This window comes from Myxine glutinosa, chromosome 1 (assembly GCF_964187855.1).
Source record: "Myxine glutinosa chromosome 1, kmMyxGlut1.1, whole genome shotgun sequence".
Taxonomy (NCBI): domain Eukaryota; kingdom Metazoa; phylum Chordata; class Myxini; order Myxiniformes; family Myxinidae; genus Myxine; species Myxine glutinosa.
This window is the reverse complement of record NC_136261.1, coordinates 244,914,642-244,929,582: the sequence shown is the minus strand read 5'-3', so window position 1 is coordinate 244,929,582 and position 14,941 is coordinate 244,914,642. Positions and strand designations below refer to the sequence as shown.

The window sequence follows — 14,941 nt, the reverse complement described above, 5'->3', positions numbered from 1 at the left end:
TAAAATTGTGACCTGTAGGCAAGTATAAGTGAGCGGACAGACACACAAACCGGAGTGATCAACATACTTGTCAATTTTTTTTTTTTTTTGCCAAGTAACAAACAGGGTAAAAACACAACCTCCGTCCACCTTCGGTGATGGAGGTAATAAGTTAAGTCATAACTAAACAAAACCATTCAACAAATTGAATTTATTTAGAATACATTTACTAATAGGGAGAAAATATCTGTTGAAAAATAGCTTTGGATGCTCAGCCCGCACAGGTACGATGGGTCAACGTGGAAAGCTAACATTGTGCTGATGTTGATTTGATCATCGGACAAGCATTGGTATGTCGTTTGTAATTGCAGCCAACTCACACACACACACACACACACTGGCCAAACATCTTAATTATCCACAATGTCGGCTGTCTTTTTCCGTTTGAAAGCCGACGTTGCTCTAAAAAAAGCTTCGCTCAAAAGCACAAATTTGATTTCAGCCGTAGTGTCAATTGATATGAAAGACTGAAGTCTAATTTGTTATTTTGAATGGGGCTTTAAAAAAAACCGCTTTGAATTGAATAACTATCAGGTCAGTGGAAGCAATAACCTCCATTCCATGAGCCCATCCCATTTTATATGAGCGTATCTATTGCTGATTAAGGAAAACCTTCATAAGTACAGTAAGGGATATTTTGCTCTCGAAACAACAGATCTGTTAGTCACAATGAGGTGGAATCAGTGTTGTTATGATGTCATATACACACCAAGTATGAGGTCTTTATTTTTCTTCATTTGATAAAGCAAAAAACGATTGTTTTTTTTACAATAAAAGATAAGAATGTATCAACAAGTGATTACCGTTAATACCTGCTTCAAAATACAGAATGTTGATGCCATGTGCATACCTTGAACCCGTTTCTTTTCAAAATATCATTTTAAAGAGATAATCCATTTGAAATAAAGCGAGATTAAAATGGAAAAGATTTCTGGGTGAAACAAAGGATGCAAAGCAATACTCTGGCTCGTGTCATAATGGGACGGCAACCTTAGATGGGCTACCTTTAATATGATACTTGAAACAGTTAATGCCCAAGCCACTGGAAGAGTAGCAATAGTGAGCCTTAATCAGGAATTGTGAAAAATCAATCAATGAATGAAGAATTATTTCCATGTTTTGTGTTTGCAGGTGATGGACTAGACAACAGCTTTCCAAGCGGAGATGAGGAGGACCTTGATAAGGACCGGAAGCAGCAGAAAAAACGTGGGATCTTTCCAAAAGTGGCCACCAATATAATGCGCGCCTGGCTCTTCCAGCATCTCACGGTGAGACCATCAACTTGTCATCAATGATAATTCCAGGATGGTGAACTGATGGTGAATTCCAGGATGGTGAACTGATCAATTACATCGGAAAACTTCTTAACGATCATATCGAAGGATCATATCGACCGAAGGTGGATGGAAGTTATGTTTACAACCCTGTTTGTCTGTCTCTCTGTGTGTCTGTTTGTTTATTTGTCTACGAGCAGGATATCTCAAAAAGTTGTGGAAATACTGGGTCAAAACTTGGTGGACATTTTGGGTATGTGACAAGGAAAAATTGCTTCAATTTTAGTGAAGATCGGAATTTGGATCCTGCCTATCAAGCGGATACCAAATGTAAACTCTTCAGCTTCGGGGTTATTCACTGTGTTTGTGTGTGTGTGTGTGAGGCACGTTTTTGTGGAGTTCTACTGGCGCTTTCTGATGTGGAATGTGATATACCAAAATGATCGTCATTATCTCATGAGTTGATCGGACTAATTGACTACAAATAATCCGGAAGAATTCCCATGCTTTAAATGTACACCATGTTAAGGTGTATAGAGCGAGCAGCTTAATACGTCCTTCCATGGCATGGCATTCTAATTACAAAGGAAATAACAAAAACAATGATAACATTGTAACAAAGCATATTTTAATAAATACTAATAATATTAACAATAATAATAATAGTATTATAATTTGCCAATAATAACAATGAATGTATAATCCCCGCCCTGGCCCAAGCACATCTGGGCTTGGTAAAAGGTAAGCTAATGCTCAAGCTGTACAGCAAGCAGGTATGCTACAAGGACATGAGGACCAATGAAAATTTGTTCCAATCGACCAACGGGCCTTACTAGTCGGATAAAATATTCCACCTGACCCCATTGTTTCCCTAACCCCTTCACCACCAATTTCCTATGAAAACACTTTCTGGAGTAGTGTAAGTTGTTTGGGAGCTGGTTCCTTAGATATATTATTTTAACAACTTCATATAGTTCTTGTTTTGAAAAGCCTACCATGTACTTGGGTGAATATTTTGCAAGGTGATTTGTCGTGCTGTGAAGTTACTGTGTTAGGTGGGCTTTCACACTTCTTTTTACCTCCGCCACCAAAGGTGGATGGAGGTTATGTTTTCACCCCTGTCTGTTTGTCTGTCCGTTTGTTTGTGAACAGAATATCTCAAAAGGTTGTGCACGGTTTCGGACGAAATTTGGCAGAGATGTAGCGTATGTGACAAGGACGAAGTGAGTAGATTTTGGTGAAGATCCGGATTCGGATCCGGACACTAGAATTTTTCAAGTGATTCATCAGCATTGGGAGATAGGGCCAAAACGATACATAGCAGGATATCTCAAAAGGTTATGGACGGATTTGGACGAAACTTGGTGGACCAGTTGGGTGTGTGACAAGGACTAATCGTTTCGATTTTGGTGAAGATCTGAATAGGGATTCGGATATTTGAGAATTATGTAATTTTTAAAGTGATTCCTCTCCATTGGGAGATAGCGCCAAAACGATACATAGCAGGATATCTCAAAACGTTATGGATGGATTTGGGCGTAACTTGTTGGAGAGTTTGAGTGTGTGACAAGGAAGAATCGATTCGATTTTGGTGAAGATCTGAATATGGATTCGGATATGAGAATTATTTATTTTTAAAGTGATTCTTCACCATTGAGTGATATGGCCAACCAGGCGGAGGTATGCTCTCTACTGAGTGACGTTCTAGTTTGTTTAGTTTCATTCACCTGCACTGCAATGTACTGCATAGAAAAATACAACCTTTGACAGCTCAAGAAAGTTTCAAACTAAATCTTTCTTACTCAATATGACTACATACTGTACTATCGTATACTATCAACCAGTGCTGACTGTCTCATTTGGTTATACGCTCTCAAACATAGGACTTTCTTCCGTTTTATATATACAGTGCCCTCCATAAGTATTGGAACAGTGAAGTCAAATTTGTTATTATTGCGATATACTCAAGAAATTTTGATTTGAGATCAAAAGATGAATATGAGGCAAGAGAACAGAAGGTCAGCTTTTACTTCTTGGTATTTCTTTGTATATATGTTTTACCAATGTAGAACAATAGCACTTTTTATGTTCAGCCCCCCCCCCCACCCCCATTTTAGGTAAGCAATGGAACAAATAACTGACAGGTGGTTCTTGTTGTTCAGGTGTTTCTTGTTGGATTGATTACGATTACGATTGCTGTAAATGTTTAGTCTTGGTTTTAGCCTTTGCTTTTACCTTGGGAGTCTGCCTTTGGAGTCAGTAGGCATACACCACCATGAAGACCAGATAAGTGTCTATGAAAGAAAAGCAGTAGATTTGGAAACTTATAGAACAGAATAATTCAATTAGAACAATAGCACAAAAATTGGACATAGAAAATACAACTTGGAATATCTTGAAAAAGAAAGAAACCACTCGTGTACTTAGTAGTAGACAACAGCCAGGTCGGCCAAGGAAAACACCTGCAGTTGATGACAGAAAAATCATCATAGCTGTGAAAAAAAACACTGAAACAACTGTCAGTAATATCACCAACAACCTCCAGATTGCTGGGGTGAAAGTATCATAATCTACCTTTCATAGAAGACTTCGACAGCAGAATTACAAAGGTTACACTGCTAGATGCAATAACACCAAAAATGGAAAAGCTAGATTAGAATTTGCCAAGAAGTACAGAGGTGAGCCAGTGGATTTCTGGAACAAAATGTTATGGACAGATGAGACCAAGATAAACCTTAACTAACATGATGGAAAGGCGAAAGTGTGGAGAAAGGAAGGAACTGCATATAATCCAAAGCATTCTATCTCATCTGTGAAGCATGGTGGAGGTAGTGTCATGGCTTGGCCTTGCATGGGTGCCTCTGGAATTGGCTCACTCATCATTATTGATGATGTAACGAATGATGGCAGCAGCAGAATGAATTCGGAAGTGTACAGAAACATTTTGTCTGCCTATGTACAAGAACATTCCTCCAAACCCATTGGGCGGCGCTTCGCCATGCAGCAAGATAATGACCCAAAACACACTGCCAACGGAACCAAGGAGTTAAGCAGGGAAAAAGTGGAATGTTTTAGACTGGTCAAGTCGATCTCCTGATTTAAATTCAATGGATGCATTTGAAAAAAAAAAAAAAAAAACTCGCTTATAAGGAGGCTGAAGTCAGAACCCCCCCCCCCCCCCACCCCCTCACAAAAACAAACAAACAACTGAAAATGGCTGCAGTTAAGGCTTGGCAAATCATCTCAAAGGAAGATACACAGAGTTTGGTGATGTCAATGGGTCACAGGCTTGATGCAGTTATTGCATAACTATTATACTATTTTAACTTATTTTAAGATAATCTGTTTCAATACCTATGCTTACCTAAAATGGGTGGGGGGGGGGGGGGGGGGGGCTAAACATAAAAAGTGCTATTGTTCTACTATGATAAAAATATATATGCATAGAAATGCTAATAAATAAAAGCTGACCTGTTCTCTTGCTTCATATTCATCTTTTGATTTCAAATCCAAATTTCTTGAGTATAAAGCAATAATAACAAATTTGACTTCACTGTTCCAATTCTTATGGAGGGCATTCTATAAACTCAGCTACCGTGAGGTGGTATGTGGAAAATCTAAACTTTGATGGCAAAACAAAGTTTAAGTAATTTTCTTTGTTTCACTTGACTAACCTACATAATCCAGTAGTACCGACCCTTGAGTGCTATTTCACACAACATTGATGACACTTTTAAGGTTGTTTCCTGGATATTATCATTGAAACTTGGCGCAATGAGTTCACTTCCTGCAGTGCAACATGGCTGGCTAACCTCCTGAATGCAGTGCTCGCCTCATCCTGGGTCACCTCCAACAAACCAAAACAGTGATGTTAATGCAATCTGAGCCAATCTGCATGATCATTTGCAAGAATCCTCACTGGGGATATTGTCGAGAACCCTCCCACATAATGAGGAAATGGGGCTACACTGGCTTACGGCCGTAATTTTATTTTTTGGGTGTCTGTCGGGATTTTCGATAAATTCCGATGTCAGTTTTTCTTAAGCAGCAAGCCTGCTACTTGTGTGATGATATTTGTGCTCAAATGGGAATGCCAAAACAGGAAATCCAGAAACTCCTCACTACCTCCTATGGCCTCTATGCCATTTTGTTAAGGCAACACAAATACCACAAATTGCTTATTGCATATGAATGTTGCCGTTCTTTGTCCTCACATCATCAGAGGCATAAATCGTCATCAATGTGGTATGAATATATTTACAGAAAGTTGGTATTGATGCATATGAGCATCGCATCCTTCATTGCAATTTGTATTATATTGGATACAAGACACACTTATTTATTTTTAGCTCACCTGGAAGGAAGTTCAGGGTAGCTTATGCAATTGCGCGTTGTCCGTCTGTCAGTCCGCCAATCCGTCCGTCCATCCGTCAGTCCGTAAATACTTGAAACTTCTTCTCCAAAACCGCTGATGGGATTGCGACCAAATTTGGCACAAATTATATTTGTTGTGTTATGACTAAAGTTTGTTCACAGCATTAAAAAAAATCGAGCTCTATTGTCAAAATGGGGTCAATGAAACAATGGGGTCAAAGTGTATCCAGGTTTGACCCCCCAAAATAGGAATTTGCTTTTTCCTCTGAAACTACACACACAATTTTCATGAAACGTGACCACAACTTTCACCACCAATGCTGTACCAAAGTTTGTTAACGGCATTAAAAAAAAATCTGCCACTTTGGGGATTTACGGGGGTTGCCCCCCAAAATAGGCATTTGCTTTCTTCTCAGAAACTACACATGCAATTTTGATGAAACTTCACCACAACCTTAATCACCCATGATGTACCAATGTTTGTTCAAGGCATTATAAAATTTGGGGTCTTAGGAGGTATATGGGGTTGGGGGAGGGGAGGTTGCCCCCAAAAATAGGTATTTTTTTTCTTTGTTTGTTTGAAGTCTTATGATTATGTAAGTATGATTCTACATGCTGCCCTGTCTTCTTGCAGCCATTGAAATTGAATTAAAATACCCATAGTCGGTGCAGTGTACTGTTTATTCCACCAGGTGAGCGCCGGGGGTATTGGTGAAAGACTGGACCAACCACTTTTAGATGCAGTGTCAGTAGTTACCTGCACAATATCGGTAAACCTACACTCATTAGACTAGACATTGTGGCACTGCCTTTCTCCCTCCCCTCTTTTGGGAATGGAATCACTCCATATGTCCATTTATCAGCAGCATGAAGTGAATCTCCATTTTGAATTTAATCTTCAGTGAAACTCCATTCACCCCAAAATTCGTTTATTTAATATAAGAGTCTAGGCTCATGGAGGAGCTGAATGATAAAGGAAAGCAAGTTTTTACACACTACCAACGGGTACGTGGGTTGTGTGGGTGGACGTACACGCGGAGGAAAGAAGTAATAACACAAAAACAAGCAACAACGGCCCAGAGAGGAACATATCGCATAAGCCCTTGTGTTTTTTTTGCCTACAGTGAATTTATACTTATACCTTTCATGGCATAGTCATCAAAATATTTTGACTTCAGGATTTTGGAGACCATGAATTGTTTTTTTTTGTAAGGGGCGGGTAGATCTTTCAAAAATGAAATAACAGGCCCCGCCCCTTAAAAAAAACAACTAATTCAACATTAAAATATAAAACTATATGAACAGTTTAGATGCTTTTCATTTTTTTCCCCCTTTTTGTATGTACTTCAACATCCATTTCTCTTATTTAATTTCACAATGGCATTTACAACAACTCGAAAATGACTGGAAGAGGTCGCAGGCTTAAAGACTCAAGTCGTAAATGTCCCATGCAGCTGTTTCTGTCGAGTTTTCAGCCTCCCAAACCTCGAGTCAAGTCCAGTTTTAAAAAAAAACTAATTCAAGTCTGATTCAAATGCGATTCTCTGAGGTGAGTACTACAGGCATAATGAGCAGACGTTTAGAGATGCAGAACAGGTACAACAAACTGAAATGGACAATAAATAATACATTTCAAACAGAAATAACGGCATCACTGCTTCCGTTCAGAATATCTGACAATATGGATAGCTAAGGCCTCAAGGAATGGCGATTCATCATGGCATGAATAGTGGTCTGGTTAAAAATTTAAGGTTGTACCTCTTTGCATCCTGGAGAGCCGTTTCAGTGCAGGAACATTTTGTTTCAAACCCGCAGCTGCGAGGCACCCCGTTCTGGAGGTTCCACTTAGTGCCAGAGAGTGGTCTTTCCTCTCCGACCCACTGACTGATTGTGCACCACTCACATGTGTCTACAGCCCAGGACTAAACAACAAAACTGATGGGTGAAGGTGAACTCAACATGAGGTTGTATTTAGAAATGTCACTTGAGAAAATCGTTCCAAAGACTGAAGATCTGTTTAGATAAAACACAGGTTACATTGAAAATGACAGAAGAGAGAAGTCTTAGTTTGGCCTGGATGCACACTTGCCTCTGAGCTGTGTTTAAATCTCGGCCCAACTTTAAACTGTCATCCTGTTGTTTTGCAGGCAGGACGACTCATCAATGTGTGTGCTGTCCCTCAGATGGGCATTAAACTTGGGTGTCCCATCTGTCAGCATTAGTTGGTGGACTTTAAAGATTTAATGGTGTCCTTCGCAAAGAGGAGATGAGCTATCACCGGTATTCCTGAACACATTCCAAATTCCTGGCATGAGAACCACTGGGAACGCAACGGCAAACCACTCGGTGCAATCCTTGTCATGAATCTGCTTTGGCAGCACTGAGTCTATCTACAGGTAGAGTACCATAATAAGAACTTCTGGCCTAGTTGCATTTTTTTGTGTATGAATTATAGGCTCATGGAAGAGCTATAACACAGAATGGTCCTGAAGCTCACCTGGATCAGGAACAACAGCCAATACAACTACAACAACATGCATCTTAAGGCCATTTTCCATACAAGAGCGGCGGTTAGCCTTGCGGTCGCCAATGACAATCTTCTCCATTTTGCCCTATTTTCTGCATCTCTCCTTGTTAACCCCCTTGCCCGCATTTCTTCTTCCACCATCTTTAGCCAAGTCTTTCTCGGTCTTCCCCGTCCTCCACTTCCTTCTACATTCATTTCCATCACTCTTCTCAACCAGTCACTTTCATCTTTCCTCAACACATGACCAAACCATCTCAACCTGTTTCTCTTCGCAGCATCCATCACAGGCTCAATTCCCATCATCTTTCGCAATTCATCATTTGTCTTCCTCTCTCTCAACGATACTCCGCACATCCACCGAACAATTAGCATTTCCACCCTTTCCAGCCTTCGTTGCTGCTCTACGTTCATAACCCATGTCTCGCTCCCATAAATCATAACACTTCTCACACATGCAGCATACACCGTTCCCTTCAGCTTCAACGACACTCCCCTCCTCGTCAGCACGCCACTCAGTTCCCAAAACTTCTTCCATGCACATCTCACTCCAGCAACCGTTGCCAAGTCTGATCCACCTTCTCCATTCAGCATGTCTCCGAGGTAGCAAAATGTTTTCACACCTTCCAGCTTCACGCCGTCTCCAAGATCCAACTGAACATTTCCTCCATCTGCAGCTCCCTCTGTGCACACCTTACATTTGAATGTAGCTGCCACACTGGTTAATGACCCTCTCAAACCACTACATTTTTTATGAACCCACTCAGCGCACATTGTACATTGAATGGAGTTCACTCCGACTCCATTCCTACACACAGCACACGGCCACTTCCCAGTTCTTTCCACCTCACCACCTGCTTTACCACTTGCCATCACCTTCGTCTTTCTGATATTCACCTTCAGACCTTTTGTCTGCATACATGTCTGCATACACTTGTTCATCTTCTCCTTCAGTCCATCCATACTTTCTGCAATCAACACCAGATCATCTGCATACAACAACAACAATGATGTCATAAAATATCTAAATTGTGTTCATGTGCAGAATCTGGTCATATGATTGGTTGAATGGAAGCCCTCTCAATGCTGATTACAGTGATACATGTTTACAGGTCATGTTTTTACAGGTTACAGGTCATATTTTTTGCTGAGGGCATAGTTGTGCTTCTGATGAAGCGCCCCCTCGAGGTTAAGGTAGGTATTTTTTTGTGTTTTGGCCTGATTTAAACCCGTCAATGGGTGCAGATTTTGATGCGGTCAATACACCTTCATTTGGGCATCATCTACGAAGCTTGTGGCCAAGTTTCATCAAAATTCCTTGTTTGGTTCAAGCAATAATGACTGAAGTGTTTACAGACCCACTTACTGATTGACTGACTGACTTACCTATGGAAACTGCTTGATCACAGGAGCTCACTGGACTAAAGAGAACATAGTGGAATGGAGGGAAACACACCAACATCAGGGTAGAGAGACACAACCGAGGGGCCATTCTGTGAAAGACTGGACCACCCACTTTTAGATGCATTGTCAGCAGTTACCTGCACAGTATCGGTAAACCTACACTCATTCGACTCGACATTGTGGCACTGCCAATCTCCCTCCCCTCTTTTGGGAATGGAATCACTGCATATGTCCATTTATCAGCAGCATGAAGTGAATCTCCATTTTGAATTGAATCTTCAGTGAAACTCCATTCACCCCCAAATTAGTTTATTTAATACAAGAGTCTAGGAACTGAATGATAAAGGAAAGCAAGTTTTTACAAACTACCAACGGGTACGTGGGTGGTGTGGGTGGACGTACACAAGAAGGAAAGGAGAAATAACACAAAAACAAGCAACAACGGCCCAGAGAGGAGCAGAATGGGAAATAATCAGCATGCATAGAAGAGATTGGGGATTTGCTTGGGTGAGTGCACGAGGTCGTGATGGGCAACGCGTTTGAGAAACTGAAGTGAGGAGGACGAGACAACAGACACAGGGAGATGTTTGCACAATCGGAAGAATAAGGGAGCAAATGAATGCAGGTGGGCAACCAACCTGAACTTTGGGAGGGTGAGCAGATGAGCGATGAATTGAGCAGAGGAGATTATTTGAGTTGGCTAGTCATTCCATGTTGGATTATATCCAAATTTCACCTCTTAACTCGCATTCGGATTACATCCATTCTTCAAAACATCTATTGCCCTCTTCAGGAATTTGATTCCCTTTCCTATTCTTGGAAGAATATCAGAAAACATTACCTCACAAACCTTTCTTTCCAGTTGCTACCCAATATCCTGTACTTTTTTTTCTCAAATCCTGTGAGTAAACCTTCCATATGTAATTTGCTCCTACACGTTTCTTTCATTACCAATACTATGCCATTTACTTTTCCTTCAATATCATTCACTCCTGCTCATTCAAAACAACACATTGATGCCTATGATCCTTCATTCAAAATGAATAAAATACGTATTTAACAAGAACGGCACTCAGAGCTCATAGTCTCACCTCGCGCGTTCATTCTGAACAAAAATATCATTGTTAACTGAACATTATGATGGTCTACTGCCATAATGGCCCATATAACAGTACCGTCCATGCACCCTATTATGTCACGTAGTTTCTTGGCATGGGTTATGAATGTCATAAATTTAATTCTTCACACATCAGGACATAGATATATGAAGTTTCAGATTTTTGAGATAAGGATTTCAATTCAACCAATTATGGCTGGAATGCCATTTCTCTGATGACATCATCGTTATCACACTATATACTCCATGGGGAGTTGACAACATATGTCAAGTTTCTGTTTTTTTTTTGTTAAGCGGTTTTGGAGAAAATGATGTCCAATTTTTTTCTTTAATCCAATATGGCTGCCCTACCATATGATTGATGACGTCATAATTTTAATTACTCACTCACATCGGGTCATAGTTCAGATATATGAAGTTTCAGATTTTTTGGAAACAACAACAACAACAACATGCATTTTAAAAGGCCATTTTCCCTGCTAGAGCGGGGGTTAGCCTTGCGGTCCCCATGACAATCTTCTCCATTTTGCCCTATTTTCTGCATCTCTCCTTGTTAACCCCCTTGCCCGCATTTCTTCTTCCACCATCTTTAGCCAAGTCTTTCTTGGTCTTCCCCGTCTTCTACTTCCTTCTACATTCATTTCCATCACTCTTCTCAACCAGTCACTTTCATCCTTCCTCAACACATGACCAAACCATCTCAACCTGTTCCTCTTCACAGCATCAATCACAGGCTCTATTCCCATCATCTTTCGCAATTCATAATTTGTCTTCCTCTCTCTCAACGATACTCCGCACATCCGTCGAACCATTCGCATTTCCACCCTTTCCAACCTTCGTTGCTGCTCTACGTTCATTACCCATGTCTCGCTCCCATAAATCATAACACTTCTCACACATGCAGCATACACCTTTCCCTTCAGCTTCAACGACACTCCCCTCATCATCAGCACGCCACTCAATTCCCGAAACTTCTTCCATGCACATCTCACTCGAGCAACCGTTGCCGAGTCTGATCCACCTTCTCCATTCAGCATGTCTCCGAGGTAGCAAAATGTTTTCACACCTTCCAGCTTCACACCGTCTCCAAGATCCAACTCAACATTTTCTCCATCTGCAGCTCCCTCTGTGCACACCTTACATTTGAATGTAGCTGCCACACTGGTTAATGACCCTCTCAGACCACTACATTTTTGATGAACCCACTCAGCGCACATTGTACACTGAATGGAGTTCACTCCGACACCCTTCCTACACACAGCACAGGGCCACTTCCCAGTTCTTTCCACCTCACCACATGCTTTACCACTTGCCATCACCTTCGTCTTTCCGATATTCACCTTCAGACCTTTTGTCTCCATACATTCCTTCCACGTGTTCATCTTTTCCTTCAGTCCATCCATACTTTCCGCAATCAACACCAGATCATCTGCATACAACAACTCCCACGGTAAACCCTCCTTTACGTTCTGAGCCAGCACCTCCATCACAGCTACAAATAGTAGTGGACTTAGTACCGACCCCTGATGCACTCCCACCTTCACCTCAAACTCACCGCTGTTCCCGTCCTTCGTCCTTACAGCTGTGCGCGCTCTTTTGTACATTGCCATCACTACTCTGATCAACCATTCCTCCACTCCTAACTTCCTCAATGCCCATGTCAATACTTTGCGTGGAACCCGATCGAATGCTTTCTCCAGATCAACAAACCCAAGAAACAACTTCTTCCTCTTCTCCATGTACTTCTCCTGCAACTGCCTCACAATGAAAAGCGCGTCTGTCGTTCCTCTTCCTGGCATAAATCCAAACTGCATTTCGTCGATCTTCACTTTCTTCCTTATCCTCCTCTCCAACACCCTTTCCAATACCTTCATTCCATGCTCCAATAACTTTATCGCTCGGTACGAGCCACACTCCAGAGGGTCACCTTTCCCCTTGTATAGAGGGACGAGGGTACTCAGTTCCCAATCCACTGGAATGCGGCCTTCTTTCACCACCAGATTACAGATCTCTGTCATTCTCTTCACACCCCAACTTCCTGCTGCCTTCAACATATCTCCCACAACTCCCGTCGGCCCTCCCGCTTTTCTACCCTTCATTGCTTTTATCGCTTCCTCAACTTCCTTCTCAGTTATCTTCTCTGCCGGTCCTAAAACTGGGTTACTCTCTATGTTGCCATCCCATTCATTCTCTGTATTCAACAGCATTTCCATATATCTTTTCCATCTTCCTTTAATTCCATCTGGGTCCACAACGATTTGTCCCACTTCATCCTTCAAGCAGCTCACCCCCATCATATCACACCTCTCTTTCGCTATCTGCTTTGCAATCCTGAATACTGCTCTCTGACCCTCTTCCGAATCCAAGCGTTCTCCGAACATTTTCCTACATGCCTCCTGCGCCTTTGCTACCTCTTTCTTTGCAGCCTTCCTGGCTGCCTTATAACTTTCATGCTCTGCTGTTTCTGCTCCCGTACCCTTCGCCTTCTGCCACTCCTTGAACTTCTTCCTCTTCTCGTCAATCCTCTTTCCAACTTCATCATCCCACCACCATGTTTCCGAGTGCCTCGGTGGTCCTTTTGTCCATCCACATACCTCACCAACGGCTCCCAACAGACTAGCTTTCATTGACATCCAACCGCTTTCAAGCTCAACCACATCATCCTCGACCCTACTCAGCCTCTCTTTTAATGCCTCCCTTACTGTCACCTCTTTCAACCTTACTGTCACTTTCAATTTTTTGGAAAAGGATTTCAAATCAACCAGTTATGGCTGGAATACCACTTCACCAATGACATCATCGTTATTATGTTATATAGCTCATGGGGAGTTGATAACATATGCTAAGTTACAATTATTTTCGTTGATTGGTTTCAGAGAAAATGATGTCCTATTTTTTCCGTTTAATCCAAAATGACCACCATACCATGTGACCTGTGGTGACAAAGTTAGCAATAAATTATTCTCAATGGGGAGTCCCTCCTACATTTAAAATTTTGCATCAGTCAGACAAGTGGTTACATAGAAAACCATTTTAAAGCGAAAATATATAGACACGCACACACACACACACACACACACACACACACACACACACACACACACACACACACACACACACACACACACACACACAGAGAAAAGTGGATATTTTGAGACCTGGGAGGGCTCCATTCCACCTTCTGAAACACGCATATGGAGATAACAAATGACGCATACACACACACACACACACACACACACACACACACACACACACACACACACACACACACACACAAAGAAAAGTGGATACTTTGAGACCTGGGAGGGCTCCATTCCACCTTCTGAAACACGCATATGGAGATAACAACCAATGACACACACATACATGTGCACACACACACACACACACACACACACATGACTGAGTCAATCAGACAAGTGTAGGTTCTGCAAGGAAGAAACACGCAGAACGCACACGTCACCTCCTATCGGGATGTAAAAAACTCATGTCAGAACAGCTGTACACCCAAAGGTACAACAAAGTATGTCGAGTAATCCATTGGCACATCTGCAGTAACTTCAATATCACAGTTCCACAAAACTCATGGAAACATGAACCAAAAGCAATCATTGAAAATGAGGATATAATGCTCACATACGACGTAATGGTTCCATCCAGCATCTGCAGAGAAAACAAAGCACTGCGAATTGACATTGCACTCAGAGATACAAAAATGAAAAGAAGTAGTCCGTGGGCTGAGTAGGGTTTACATGCACCCCCCCCCCCCCCACCCCATAACTTAACTTCCCGGGTATGTCCATGTACCCCCCACCCTAGGGGTTAGGAAAAACCATGTTAACAGAAAAAAAACTCATTCCCAAGGTACCTCCCACGCATATTGTGATGTTACCCCCCCTGTGTCAGTGATTTCCGAAAATTAGGGGTAGGCGAAATTCAAATGGCCATAACTTTTTACCTAGTCATCCTATGGTTGCATATGACCCCTCAAAATGTTTGTCCTGGGACACTCTTTACAATGATATGTGTTATATGCAAATGAGGTCACTAATGAGGTCACCAGAGGTCAAACTATGAGGGAATGAGTTTTTTTTCTGTTAACATGGTTTTTCCTAACCCCTAGGGTGGGGGGTACATGGACATACCCGGGAAGTTAAGTTATGGGGGGTGGGGGGGTGCATGTAAACCCTACTCAGCCCACGGACT

The 14,941-nt window shown here is 41.7% G+C and overlaps 1 protein-coding gene across 7 annotated transcripts in view; it reads left to right on the top strand.

Annotated features, from left to right (window-relative positions):
* LOC137435593 (homeobox protein Meis1) overlaps positions 1 to 14,941 on the top strand; it is a 437,249-nt gene that overhangs the window by 253,792 nt on the left and 168,516 nt on the right. For all 7 annotated transcript variants that reach the window (XM_068129504.2, XM_068129511.2, XM_068129521.2 and 4 more), the window contains exon 8: positions 1,171 to 1,307. In XM_068129504.2, the coding sequence (XP_067985605.1) occupies positions 1,171 to 1,307 (137 nt within the window). The remainder of the gene's footprint in view (positions 1 to 1,170; positions 1,308 to 14,941) is intronic.